Source organism: Cynoglossus semilaevis, chromosome 20 (genome assembly GCF_000523025.1).
Source record: "Cynoglossus semilaevis isolate Cse_v1.0 chromosome 20, Cse_v1.0, whole genome shotgun sequence".
Taxonomy (NCBI): domain Eukaryota; kingdom Metazoa; phylum Chordata; class Actinopteri; order Pleuronectiformes; family Cynoglossidae; genus Cynoglossus; species Cynoglossus semilaevis.
This window is the reverse complement of record NC_024326.1, coordinates 776,295-789,953: the sequence shown is the minus strand read 5'-3', so window position 1 is coordinate 789,953 and position 13,659 is coordinate 776,295. Positions and strand designations below refer to the sequence as shown.

At 40.1% G+C, this 13,659-nt stretch overlaps 2 protein-coding genes across 4 annotated transcripts in view; both read right to left on the bottom strand.

Moving 5' to 3' along the window:
• Positions 1 to 224: 224 nt before the first annotated feature.
• On the bottom strand, positions 225 to 3,625 carry LOC103395867 (MARVEL domain-containing protein 2-like). 2 transcript variants are annotated; one of them, XM_025052532.1, is made up of 7 exons: positions 3,492 to 3,625; positions 3,091 to 3,148; positions 1,921 to 3,051; positions 1,068 to 1,267; positions 818 to 989; positions 701 to 751; positions 225 to 530 (listed from the first exon to the last, which is right to left on the bottom strand). In XM_025052532.1, the coding sequence occupies exons 3-7, from the start codon at positions 3,031 to 3,033 to the stop codon at positions 396 to 398; spliced, it is 1,671 nt and encodes a 556-aa protein (XP_024908300.1). In that variant the 5' UTR covers positions 3,034 to 3,051; positions 3,091 to 3,148; positions 3,492 to 3,625; the 3' UTR covers positions 225 to 395. The 2 variants fall into 2 exon arrangements, with proteins under 2 accessions (XP_024908300.1, XP_024908301.1); XM_025052533.1 differs by having other exon boundaries at positions 3,480 to 3,610.
• A 4,458-nt stretch (positions 3,626 to 8,083) lies between these two features.
• The window catches only part of kcnn1a (potassium intermediate/small conductance calcium-activated channel, subfamily N, member 1a), a 45,319-nt gene continuing 39,743 nt past the window's right edge, over positions 8,084 to 13,659 (bottom strand). For both annotated transcript variants that reach the window (XM_017042533.2, XM_017042534.2), the window contains one exon: positions 8,084 to 13,048. In XM_017042533.2, coding sequence (XP_016898022.1) covers positions 12,743 to 13,048 — 306 coding nt within the window. In that variant the 3' untranslated portion in view covers positions 8,084 to 12,742. The remainder of the gene's footprint in view (positions 13,049 to 13,659) is intronic.

The following is a 13,659-nucleotide window of genomic DNA, read 5'->3' as shown; positions in this document are numbered from 1 at the left end:
AACACAGTTTCAAAGTCCGACTCTGAGGGGCGCTGTTGAGCTATGCTTCGTCCTGGTATCATACGGCGCTGTATGATAACAGAATTTTACATGTTTGTTTCTAAGTGTCCATAGTTTTTGCAGGTATGAATAGGCAGCAGAAGGAAGCACATTAGAATGATCAACATCAGCGTTCTTATGCGGCATTATTTTTGGCAGAAAATGTAGGTCCCATATAAACCAATTAGTGAGAAACGTGAGGTCTATGCAATAGTTTTATTTACAAGGGGGCGCTGCAGAAAATGTTTGGGAAAATAAAAACTTTATTGTACAAATGTTTATATGAAACAGTAATTATTGGCAGGTTAATTTACATTACATAAAGGGAATTCACAAACACAAAACAGTGGTAGAAATTATGACAGTGCTCTTCTGTTTTTGTTATCATTTTTTAGTATTTCCTGGTCAAATGTGCTGATCTGGTTTTTGATGTGGCGTAATTTGGATTTCAGATAGTCACAGCGTTCCTTTTTGTCCAGTAAGGCAGGATCCTGTAAAACAGCATACACATTTTCATGTTTTGAGACTTGGATGTTGGTAATTAATGTACAGGTGGTTGATACAAAGGGCTGCTGAAAACATTAGTGGCATTGTTTGACAGTGTGCTGCAGGGTGGAAAATTACACATGTAGAACTTAGAAGAACTTGGTGGAACACTTACATTTTTTTTCTGCTGATAGTTTTTCAAAATTATTTGAATCCTCTGGTGATCCTAAGAGTAGAAAGACATATTTGAATTAAGATAATTTATATTATTTTATTTAAGTTCACATCGTACCTCTTGGCTTTTTCCATCCCGAATGAGTTGTGCCATCATAGCATCTAGCTCTCGGAACTTATCCAGGCTGGTGCTGATGTCTCTGTAAAGGTCTCTGTATTCCTGATACTGATCATTGAAGACAGCTTTGTACATTTCCCGTTGTTGTAAAGAACTGACCTCTGGGTATTTTCTGCAGAGAGATAAACAGATAAAAAAAATCTATCATATATAGAATAATGTGCATTTAACCTTTAAAATGTTGACTCACATGATGTAGTCTGCCACTACGTGTGTGCTGGGGGTGTATTTGGTGACTGTGTCTCTCATCATGCTGACTGGATTCTTATGTGCATCAGGAACAGTCGCCTCAGGACCGATGTCATTTTTTCTCACAGTCTTGTCCATTTCATCCCTGAATGACATTGGCTTTGTTTTAGGACACCCCAGAGGGATGGACTCTTCTTGGTACTGAATGTCAAAAACAACAGAAAAGGCATCTCATTAACCAATTATAACTAAAGAAATAGCTAATTTACCAGGCTGAGCCCATTGTTTACATTAACAACAACTGCTGTGATTTGAAAGTACACCTGTGTTGCTTCTACTTCATTCAAATGTGTTGTTACGCTACATAGACTAAAGTCAAACGTGGCAGTAGGTCAAGTATACTTACTCCCTCAGCGTCACTCTCTCACTGGCACACTGATACAAAGTGACCAACAAAGTCAATAACATCAAGAAAAGCAGTTTTGGAACAAACCCTGATCAAATGCTTTAACATCAACCAGTAGGAAAAAGCTGACAAATCAATACAGACAATCAGCAAGCTCACTGCACATTGTCCTGACTGGCTAATTTCTATTGGACTGGGTCTGTTGCTCTTATTTTGATGGTGTTTCATCAATAACTCTGTCTCTTGCTGCTTCCTTCAGTAAACAAGGCATCTAATGTAATAGGATAATTAAACTGGGACTGCATTATCCTTACATGTGTCACTTTTGTCTGGGTTTTACTGTAACTGTAGCTGTCAGTATATTTATTTCCTCCCATTAAATTACAAGTTACCCTATATCTTCTTTTAGGGAATTTCATTATTTATTTATTTTACAACTTAACAGTACCTGGTTCTCAAAATGCTTCCTTTCCCTGCGTGCCGCCTCATGCCTCCACATTCTCAAGGAACCAAAGAAACTTCCCAGATACAGCACCAGGTTGATGAACATGAATGCTGTTCCTGCCATCTGGCCCCCGTCAACCCGGCACAGATGGGCCATGATGGGGTGAACACCTATTGTCATGTTGCACAGACCTCCACGGTTTAAATCGTTGAGGTATGTGATGGCTGCTGCCATGTAGAGAAGAAACAGTGCCACATTAATGAAGGCTTCTGTCAGGGGCCACCAGGAGGCGTCCAAGAGTATGGTGCGGTAATACATAGACATTCCAATCACCAGAAGACAGAAGGTGAGTATCCAGGAGAAACCAGCTACAACCAGGACAAAGAGGGTCATAGGGCCATTGTAGCTGTACCCAGACACACTGAGACCATTGTTGTAAATGCCATTGTAGTGTCCGTAGGTGTTGGACCATTCGCTGTCTTTCTTAACGTAGGCGATGACACATGCTAATACCATTCCTCCAAACAGGAGCTCAAGTCCTGCCAGCAGTCTGAGCAGACCTGGCCATGATTTTAGATAAGAGTACTTCAGGTTATAGACCTCCAGCTTCTCAGCGTAGTACTCTGCAGGGTGGATGCTGGAAATAAAAGATTCTTCTCTGCTGCCTTCATCAACAAGAAGACGTTTATGGGAATTCTGGCTGGCGGTTCCAAGTGAACTTGTACAGTTCTTGCGCCCTAACAGGGGACTTACAGGCGGGCTTACTCTAGTCCCATTTGGAAGAATATTAATCCCCCTAATGCTATCTTCTGCATCACTATCATATTGTCCTGTTGGTTTGAGCTTGATGCCCCTCCATGATGGCGGTATGATGGATTTCAGCCTGTCTTTCATGCTCCCCATTTTGTTTTTCTTCTTTGGTGCATTTGGTAAAGAGCTGGATGTGCAGCCTGTGGAGTCTTCATCATCATCCTCATCTGTGATATTACTGGGAGTGGGTGAGTGATTAACCCACACAGGCACTGCTGGTTCACTAATGGAGTTCCTCTTACCAGAAGAGACTCCTACCTCGCTGTCAGACTCCTGTGCCTTGAGTTTCCTGCTCCAGCTCTTCATGCTGTGTGATAGTTTTGGCGATCATAGAGACGGCGTCTCTATGACTGTGCGAAGAAGTCATTTATTGAGAAACGGGTTATCACGGCGTCTCTATGACTGTGCGAAGAAGGGGAAGCTGTGTGAGAAATATAAGATACGGCTTTAATTTGATGTAGTCAGCATGCTGACGTTAGAGGGAAACTCTAATGTCAACATCCAAAACTGTACATTTATTTACATCTCAGATTATGAAGCTCAAAAATTCACTTCATTCACCAGGATTATTTGTCACAGATACAAAGAGACAAAATGTCTACTTAAAGCAATAATAACAGAAGAGTTCTACTTGGACTGTGACTCACAGGGAAACTGCTGTACATTTACACACAGGCACAGTCGTGGTTCTGTTATAGCATGTCTAAATAAAACACAGCAGTCCTTTAAATAATAAAAGGTCTAATTCTTACAGTTTTTCTCACCAAGTATAAATGCTCTCCTTCTGGTCGGATCGCTGTTGTAGAACACCACAAACCGCTGTAGAGCAGGAACTGGTATGTGTTGCTAAATGTCAGCCATGTTGACTGGAACCCATGGTCTATCAGGTGACTCGCACACACACACACACACACACACTCAGGACTATCGGTTAGAATGTGTGGAAGGGGCAGCTTAAACATTAACTGGGCTCCTGTGTTCAAACTGTCCATATATGGATAATGTCAACGAGTTACCATATCAAATATGACTGACAAATTGCACGTGCATTTTGTTCTGTTTTTCCACAGTTTTAGTTTTATAAAAGTTGATGTCATAACTCAGCTTCTATTATTATTATTATTATTATTATTATTATTATTATTATTATTATTATTATTATTATTATTATTATTATTATTATTATCCCCAATAGACAGGTGGAAAAATGGTGATCCATCCCAAACCTGCAGGACATCAAAGAAAAGTACACTAAGATAAAGTGGCCTAAAAGAAACCCTTGTAACCTCTATTGGCAGCAACGACATGAAAGAAAATAAAAGTTTTGGCTGATATAAACCTTTTCACGGCGTATCCAATGTCCGACTGATGTGAATGCAACATGAGAGAACGTTAGTGCGGCTGCAACTGATTTGAAGTGGAAAAAGCATGGGCGTGGGAGACGCGCAGGTAAACACACAAGTAAAAAAAAAAGGTTCACTATCTAACTATCTATCAATAAATTAAATTATAATGAAAGTACAGTTCTAGGATAATAAATAAGGTTGCTGGTTAATTTTGAGTTGATAAAAATCAGGTTAAACAACGTTATTTCGCTAACTATACATGTGACGTTAGCTAGGTCTGACGTCAGTTCTGTAGGCTACAATATATTCGTTTTATATTTATTTTTATTAAGTACTGATACCACCTTTATTAAAACCTATAGTGTGAGATAAAAGTTTAAAATGTGACACTGCACTCTACTGAACGCGAAGCAGTGTTGCCGTTGTTATTGTTGGTGTTTTTTTAATGTTTTCATTTGTATACACAGTATAAAACCATCCAGAAACAACCGGTATGAACTTTATTTTTGTACTTTTTTAAAAAAAACTTTCAGACTGGGAGCAAAATGTGTTTTTGTATGACTTATTTTAATGTGTGGAAGTTTTAATGTAATTTTTTATTATCTGTGAGCCTTTTTGTGAATTTAATGTTCAGTTAAATGTTCCTTTCATGTCCCTTTAACTGCTGTGAATATTGTATGTAGACCTCATCTAAAAAAAAAAACAGTTCAAACTACTGAGAGACAAATGGGGAGGATGTGTGTTCTGAGTAAAAAATGGACGTGAATTCCAGTACCTTGTTTGAGTGCTACCCTTTTATTTCCACAGTGAATTTGTGATCACCTTGGTTCAGCTCAGTCCATCGATCTTCATGGGTAAGTGCTTTTCAACTGTGGGATTAGGAATCTAAATAAGGTCACCTGAAATGTTTAGTAATTTATATTTTAAAAAAATTAAACAAATTATTCTTTGTGTGTACACATATTATTTGTCATCAACTTGATAATTGTGATTAAATTCAGTATATATAGGTCTGCAATATGTTCCCATATTCCATAAATATTTCTCTAGCTCCACCCCTGAGTCAGTAATTCTTATGTGGCAGTGAGTTGTTTTTTTATGTCCTTTCTTTAAAATACTCCTTACTTTGTTTGACGACACGTTTAGACATCTCATATCTGTGATGCAATCGCTGTTTTTATGAATAATTCATTGTCAAATATTTCATGTTGATATTGTAAGAGGAAGTGGCATGTTGGACACTAGGTGGCAGCACATTCATGTTTCTTCGTCACCGCTCGTCCTCAGCTCAAAAACAGTTTTGTCTTTTTGACTTCCATCTTTTTTATTGTTGTTATTTTTCTACTCTTATTTATTTAGTTGTTTTGCATTTTTCTTAATTGTCTTTCAAAGAAAAACAACCAAAAACGGTAGCAGCTGAATAATTAAGAAACACAAGGAGATAGTATATGGTTTTTAGGGAACTTAATTATCATTCCATGTTGCGTTTAAAATTCTTTCCTTTAGAAATCACAGTCTCAGTCCCTTCTCAGCTTCGTCTTATTTCCACAAATGACTCCAGGAGTCTTTCTCTGCCGTATGTGATGTCATTCTGAGCCACTGACTCTTAAAGCTTAGGGCAAGGACATTTGGAGAGTCTCCCCACCAACACCACCACCTCCACACCCCACCCTCCCAAGCCATCCACCCACACACACACACACACACACACGCACACTGCAGTACTAATTGTTAATACAGTGCAGCAAGCATATTTTGTGAGTAACTCTCCCAAGTGTAAAGTGAGTCCCACTGATGGCCTTGACCTGGGGCTCAGTCCTCTGGTGCTTGTCCACAACAGCTGGCGAGGACTGCTGTAAAATTGACAGTATTATCTTTCTAGTTGAACAAAGAGCTTAATTCTCTCTGTTATGTGTGATATAAATTTCAGGATTCTTTTGTTTGGTTTAGAAATCTGTCAATAGTTAAACTAAGACCAGGACAAAAAAAAATTAATTAGTAATTCTTGAAAATTTAATGGAGACTGACTTGTTTGTGAACATTGTGATTACCCCTGCGTATGTTAAAAAAAACAACTTACATAGCTTGTGGGCGCTGACAGCATTTTTCTTGTGTTTTGCTAAATGAAGAAGAGAAGCTATGACAGCCTCTAACATACAATCAGCTGGTTCTCCATTAGATCTGTGCGAGATAGAGACAGAGAAAGGGAGAGAGAGGAATGCTTGAATCCTGAACTAAGTGTCACTCAAAAACATTTGATGGAATGAAAAGGCCCTTCACACCCACTCACCACCAGTGCAGCACTATGCATTAACCGAAACCAAGATCAATACTCGCATTCTCTCTGATTTCCCAGAGTGTATGCCAAACCATGTTAACTGAAAGTGATAGTGAGGGCATTAAGCATAATGCAGCCGTGAGCTATTCGCTCCCAGGGCAGACAGTGAGGAAAGCGGGGCCCTGTAATAAATTGAGTAAAATGTCTTTCTCTGCCTGCCACGAGCTGTCCTTGAAAAAAAACTGATTCTGGCTGGTGATCCTCAGCAACCAGTGAGGAGTTGCCTCAGTGTCCTTCCTCATTCCAGGGGTCGTCTTTAATTCTCTGTCTCTTTCTCTCCTCTCCTCTCACCTTGCTCCGATCTTCATTTCCCCCTTTGGGAGAACTGATTATCGGAGACCATTTTTCACAAGTTTCTTCCTTTAAACACAAGAATAAGCCGTAGCTGGATATATGGAATTAACCATGCTTATTAAGAGAGCGATATTTATAACAGAGGACACGAGGAGGAGATTATCTAAACCAGGTTTATGTAACTACCCCTTCGGTCACGTTTTTGTTAGCCAGAAAATGATTAGTGATTATAGGAAACCACACGTGATTTTTTTTTAACACAATGTAAGATTAAAGCAATTATTAATTTAACTGTTCATGTCTCCTGGGAGATATCATCTGCAGAGCAGCCGTACGATGTATTTCCACTGATGCAGGTTTATGGGGTTGTGTAGCAACAGCCACAGGGTGACTGAGTCTGCCAGTCTTGCGGGATGTGGGTCTCCAGCCAACTCCCTGGTGGTTTGACTTTAATTAACCAGGATGATCCTTGTTTGTGCATGTGGACATGAGTAGGAGCTTGTTATTTGACCATTAATAGCTGTGTATGTGTCCGTGTCTGTGTGTGTGTGCGTCCCATAGTTCATCTTGGAACGGTAACCCAGCAGCTGTGTGTGTATATTTGTGTTTATATCACTGTAAGCTGCTATAATCAGACGCTGCTGTTCCACTGGTGTACAGGAAGACATCTTAGATCTTTGTGTCCAAATGAGCTTTAGGTTACTGCCATTTCGCTTTACTTCTGGGGGTTGGACCTTGTGTGACAGTGCCTGACATTAGAGGACAGACATTGAAGAGGTTTAACCTGTAATTAGGGCCAGAGCATTGACAAACAACCGCACATACTGCAGCATGCAGCAAGGATACAACACAACACAACACTGCAACACGAGCATGGCTGTCACGGTGAAATGAGTGGGTTCTTGTGTGTTTGCCTTTCACAGTAAAACAGTTGTTTCTCCTGGCTTTGAAAGTTCATGAGAACTGAAACTTTGACCATAACTTCAAAACTAAAAATACATTTGGTGTATCTGGTCATGAACTTTTAGAGAAAGGGTCAGCGTTCTATGCTTGATACAAAAAAATAAGCACTTCATTAATGACATCTAGCCAGATCCGGGGGGCCCAGTTTAAAGGCCAGACGTGGTCCCACAGGCCAGGAGTTGAATATAGAAACCCGCCCAGACTAGATTTAAGTTATGGCGACTTCCTCTTCGTGCTGTGGGGTGGAACCTTCTGTAAAATAGTTTGAAAGTTGAAGGACATGCAGTGCAGGACTATAGTTTGTGGGAAATTACAGTGCCTGTAGTTTGTTTTGATGATTTCATGGTGACGTTAAACATTAGAAATGATTGCACATGAAAAGCAGCTGTGAAGAAAGAGAGCAGGGTGACATTTATAGCTGAAGATAGTCTTTAATGATTCACCTTCTCTCCTTGCTAGGACAAAAGTTCACCTGTAAATGAAGGAACAGCCAAACAGTTTACAGAGAATATGTTAAATCCATTTGCCATCCATTAAAAGTTGATTTATTCCAGTGTTACTACGTACATAATGCATCATGTGGCAGTGTACACAGAACAATGGTTGGGGAACAATTCCTTACTTTTGGGGGGTGTCATTCAGTTGAGGCGTGTTCTGATGCCTGCTCTAAGATTGTGGGGTTCATCACTTAGACTCATCTACCATAATCGAAATCACATCATGAATGTCCCTCACTTACTCTTTACAAAATACTACATGATGTTCTGTTTCCTAGTGGATTCAGTTGGGTCACTATTCAATATTGGAATGGTGTTCTGGCAGGACTTTGCAGTGACAGGACGAAGAAGAAGCGAAGAGAACAAACTTTCTAAAGTGAAATGACAGATGGAAACGTAACCAAATGACCGTGGCTCTATGAAGAGAAGAAAAATCAAATGGAAAACAGACAAAAATATTTTATTTTCCAGAATAATTCGACCTTTCAAGGTTGTCTACTCTTGCATCATGCTGTGCACTGGACCCATTTACCCTCAGTTCACCATTTGTTCCGTTTAGACTACATCTACCATGTGGTCATATTTACAGGACGCTCACTCTTGCTGTTCACACCCTGAGGCCAAAACAGACATCTGTCAGTTAATGAGCTTTAACTCTCATCTTTCTTTTTGTTCTAATCTACTATTTCATGTTGCCTGGAGAAGAAAAACTTTGGACAGTATCTGGTGTAACAGGATATTATACACTGAGTGCAACATGGAAAGGGGACCTGGAGGGAGGGAGGTTCCTCCACTGCTTTTGTTTGCGTGTTTACATGAACACCAACCAGGTGTCTTTACTGTGAGCCACCGTAAGCCAGAAGGATGGTTGTTCTTAATGATGACAGGTGACAAACAGAAGGAGAAAAATCCAGTAAAATAAAGTTGTGGAAACACTGGGTACAAATGTATGACGGTGAGGTCAACAGTCTCATAAACGCTGTTAGGGCTCAGTGGTTGACCCAGATTAAAGTAGACTACAATGTCTAAAGGGAAGAGTTGAGTGTAGCACTGTATGAGAAGTGAAGTGGCTGAAGGTGGGGAGGAAGTCAAGATTCATGCTTCATCACCTCAAAAAAGGATAAAGGAAACAACCTAATATTCATGCTTGATTAAGTTCTACTTGTAGCGTCTCACTGTTGTGTTAAATGAAGTGCTCTCTGTCCAGTTGAGGAGCAGCAGGAGACTGCACTCTCCCTCTGCTGGCAGGATTTGACTTAGACCTGGCTAAGCTTAAAGCTGCAAGAAGTATTAACAAGAGCATTTAGTAATTATCACTTAATCTACTTGGACGGGCCGCGTGGCCACCCACCTGCTGACTTCCTTATTGGCAGTTTCTTTTGAAATATATTTCATCTCTTTGAAAAGGTAATTTTTGGAACTTTTTCTCACACTTTTAATGAGGTTGGTACACCTAACAGAAATAGGAAATGGTTTAGTGTTTGCAAAGTTAATGCTTGAAAGTAGACTGGAAGTGCTTGGATAGTTGTACATGTATCTTTGTAGAAATGGAAGTTAATGGTTTAAAAAAAGAACTCGAGAGTTGTTGGTCTCAAATACTAGGTTCACCCCCCTCTCTAAATAAATCATAACAAAAATTGAAAACCCATTCGTGTTTAGACACTGGTTGCATAATGTCTGTCATTACTAATCGTCTATTTTCTTCAGAGTGGGATTGTAAATTAGAAAACCAAAGTAGGCAACTGGACTGGCACTTTGTCCGTGCCTTGAGTTGTTGTGGTGTTGTTACTTTTAATTGCTGGTGGAAAAAAAAGATAAACCCAAACTAGGGCCAATGTTAGTGCTAATGTTAGCTCACTATGTTTTAGGGAAAGTGACAGAAAACCACACAAAGGTGTCTTTAAGCCCAATCACAAGAGTAATTTCCTTTTGTGATCTCTGTTCATCAGACGATCTAGGGCCACAGGCAGCAACTAAACACCTGAAAGCACCATTAGGTCATTAGCGTCATCAGTACCATTAGAGACACGGTTACTGACATTGAAAATTATGTTAAAAGAAGCCTCATATTCTCTAGACTTTCAAACCAATTACACAGAGTTAATTCTGACACCAATAGAGCAGTTGAGGTTTACTTCAGGTTATATACGGCCACCAGCCAGTGAGTCTATGTTGGCCACACAAGGGTCTACGTTGGGCCACTTGGGGTTATCAGTTTATCGACTTCTAATGAGAGCCTCATGTAATTTCCTGGTCACAGACCTGGGCTTTACTTTTCATACATCTTTACACCCATTTTTTATCTAATATCTATGTTTAGATTACAGCCAGGATAGCAGCTTCTAAACACCCTCCTAATCTAGTGAGGTATGCACCCCCTGAGGAGCCATGGATGGAAAAACAACCTGCAAGATCTTGCACAAATCACTAGATAGATCATAGTTTCATTGTTTAGTTGTGAGAGGAAATAAGTTTGTCATTAGTTTGTGTAGAAGTGTAACTCATTTGTTGGAAATGTATATTAGTATAATATTCTCTAAACTTAACATAACAACAAAAACTCATGCCTCTATCGCTGTTTAGTTTTAAGTAAGTTATAGTGATTTGTTTATTTAAGAATTGTATATTTTTGTCCTAATTCGTGTTAAAATACTACATATAGATGTACATAAATTATAACACTTTTTTTCCACTTTGAAATGATAAAAAGCTTAAACACAAACCCTTTTTTAAATGTAACTTTTTTTATGCAAGATCTTTCAGAGTTTTTCCTTCCTCCATGTCACTCCCAGGACCCTGCTGTTCAAAAATGACACTGCAGTAGAAGGTAGGCAGGCCTTAGTCCCAACAATGTTGATTATTTTTTATATATCCTCCACTATTTTTAGTAGGCCTTATTAATTTGTCTTTACCTCATATATTAAACCTGAAGTACTTCACAGTACTGCAACTCTTTATGTTCTGCAAATGGACAAACCCCTCATCCTCGTATCTGAGTCGTAAAAAATGCATCAAACAAACGGAAGTAAAAACAATGAAATCAAACTCAATAAAGTCAGAAAGCAATCCTAGAAAAATCTGTGTCCCATTGAATTTAGCACAGAACCATGCAGGAGGAGGACGGGTTTGGTTCCTCAGTTCAACCAGCGATGTCTGTGTGTGTGTGTGTGTGAGAGAGAGAGTGTGTGTGTGTGAGTGTGGCCAAATATACCAGTAGACCTCAAGCCATGCCATTATCTAAGACCACGGGAAGCTCTAATTAGTGGTGCAGAGAAAGGTAGATAGTACGTACATACTGTGGTACGTCGTGTGCATGGGTGTGTGCAGCATTGAGCTAAAAGTGAACCTGTTGTTTTCTGACAGACACACTCGTACATACTGTCCCACTGTCACCTGCTCCTGGAACATTCCTCAAGGTGTTAGTAGTAGTAGGAAAAAGGAAAAACCAGGTTTTCAAAAGACATTTAGGGCTGCTGTGTGATGTAATGGAGGCAATGCTATGCATCACATTAAGACATTTTCTTTGAAATTTTTTGGAGAGGAATGTATCTGAAAAAGGAATGCAATGCTGTATTCAGACTGTTAACATCGTAAAAAAGCTCTGAAATTAGTAATTAAATAACCCTCTACTATTTATACATTCAGGCACTGAAAAATCACATGTCAATATGTAACTAAAAAAGATAGTCGCTCTCGTTTGTTCCTTGGTAAGAACAAGGAATCTGTGACCTTGAAGTTGGCAAATTGTGTAATTTTTTTTTTTCTACCCAGTAGTAATGCCAAGAAGCGTCCCTTTTAGTGTAGCACTTTCCCTTCAACCCCAGTGCACTTCTACCTCCAACCTGTGGTCAGAGCCTTCGACACCTCTTCTTAACAGTTTCCTCCTAACTTTGGGAAAGAATCCATGACATTTCTAGTCTTTGTTGAAAGGGAAATCCAGCAGTTCGTCTTACTCCTCTCACTGGACAAACGGATAAACGGACAGATGGTTGGACACATGTCCTCCATGTTCTTTAGAGGGGCAGGCAGACGATCCGCAGCCCCTCAGCTCCACAGACCAACTTCCCCCTCATGTTTAAGGACTCTCCGGTGTGATAGCCAGCTCTCACCCCAGCGACCCTGAACTCAGTCTTTTTTATTAACTATACAAGGGCTTTTACAAAAAAAGCTAACTTGAACAGCCATACAATGGCTAAAACATAAACCATATCTCTACTTTAGCTCGGTTTTCAGATGTTTTTGATATTTTTTCCCTCTTTTTCTGTTTTTGGATGCATTTGTGTGTGTGTGTGTGTGTGTGTTTTTTTAACTTGCTTCGCGTCTTTATATGCCTTTCGTTGTTTCTCTGATCCAGTCCTGTGCTGAGCGGCTCAGTCACAGAGGAATCGGTGTTTGGGTTTGACGTTGATTGTGGAGGAAGGGGATAGGAAGCAAAGAGTAGGGGTCAGGGATCAGGTCAGATGTCAAGGTGTGGGTCCTTTATTAGTCCAGACATGGACTCTCCAGTGGTTACAAGGACAAATTTAGATGTGGGAGGAAGTGGTGACTTGAAGGTGATTGTAGAGTATTTGTTAAAACTATCCACTATCAGAGGATGTGTGTGGTGCAGTGGAGGGCGAACGCCTCCTCCGGGCGGTGGAAGTCCAGGATCGCTCAGAGCGTTCGGAGCGCTCCGAAGCTAGCGAAGCGGGTCGAAAGCGGTGAACAAAGCCGTCCAGGAAGTCCTGCTGCTGCTGCGTTATGGCTTGGGAGATGAGGCAGGGCAGAGCCTGCAGGCTGCCCGTCACAGAGTCCAGCTTGTCCTCCAGTGTGCCGATGCGCTTGTCCAGCTCCTCACTGCGCTCCTGCAGTTCTGACACCAGGTCATACATCACATTCTGGGTCTAATGGTGAAGAGAGAGCAAGAGTTTTCAGATGATCAGATCATAGAGGAGAAGAACCGATCAGGAGAAGGAAAGTTTATATTTAAATGCAACAAAAACATCAAACTGGAGAAACGGTATTCTTGTTTAGACAAGTGTCCTCGAAGTGTTTGCTTTTTAATGCATAAGAGAAAAAATAACTTCCAACAATTCACTGGCCTTTAGGGTAAAAATAGTAACAGTACTATGATCTGACTACAGTCAACTCAACTCATCTCTAAAAGCACACTTTAATAGCATTTGTACATGCAAGTTTTGCTCACTAACAGGAACGGCTGACAGGTTTCCGACATCTACCCAACAATTTTGAAATATTTAGTTGTAGGCCAGGAAATCTATCTAAGAGTGTAAACAAATTATAAATACCCTAGCTAAACATTTTCCTGATCTCTAAAACATTAATTTAGAGGCAATTAAAGAAGTATTTTTGGGGGAAAACCTACGTATAGAAACCGACGTAAGCCTTAGTGAAGTGGCTGATCATAGACCACATAGGTAGTTATTTTAAACCTGACTTCCTCGGTGCGATGAGGAAGAAATAATGACAGGAAGCAGATTGCAGGGGGAGCTGT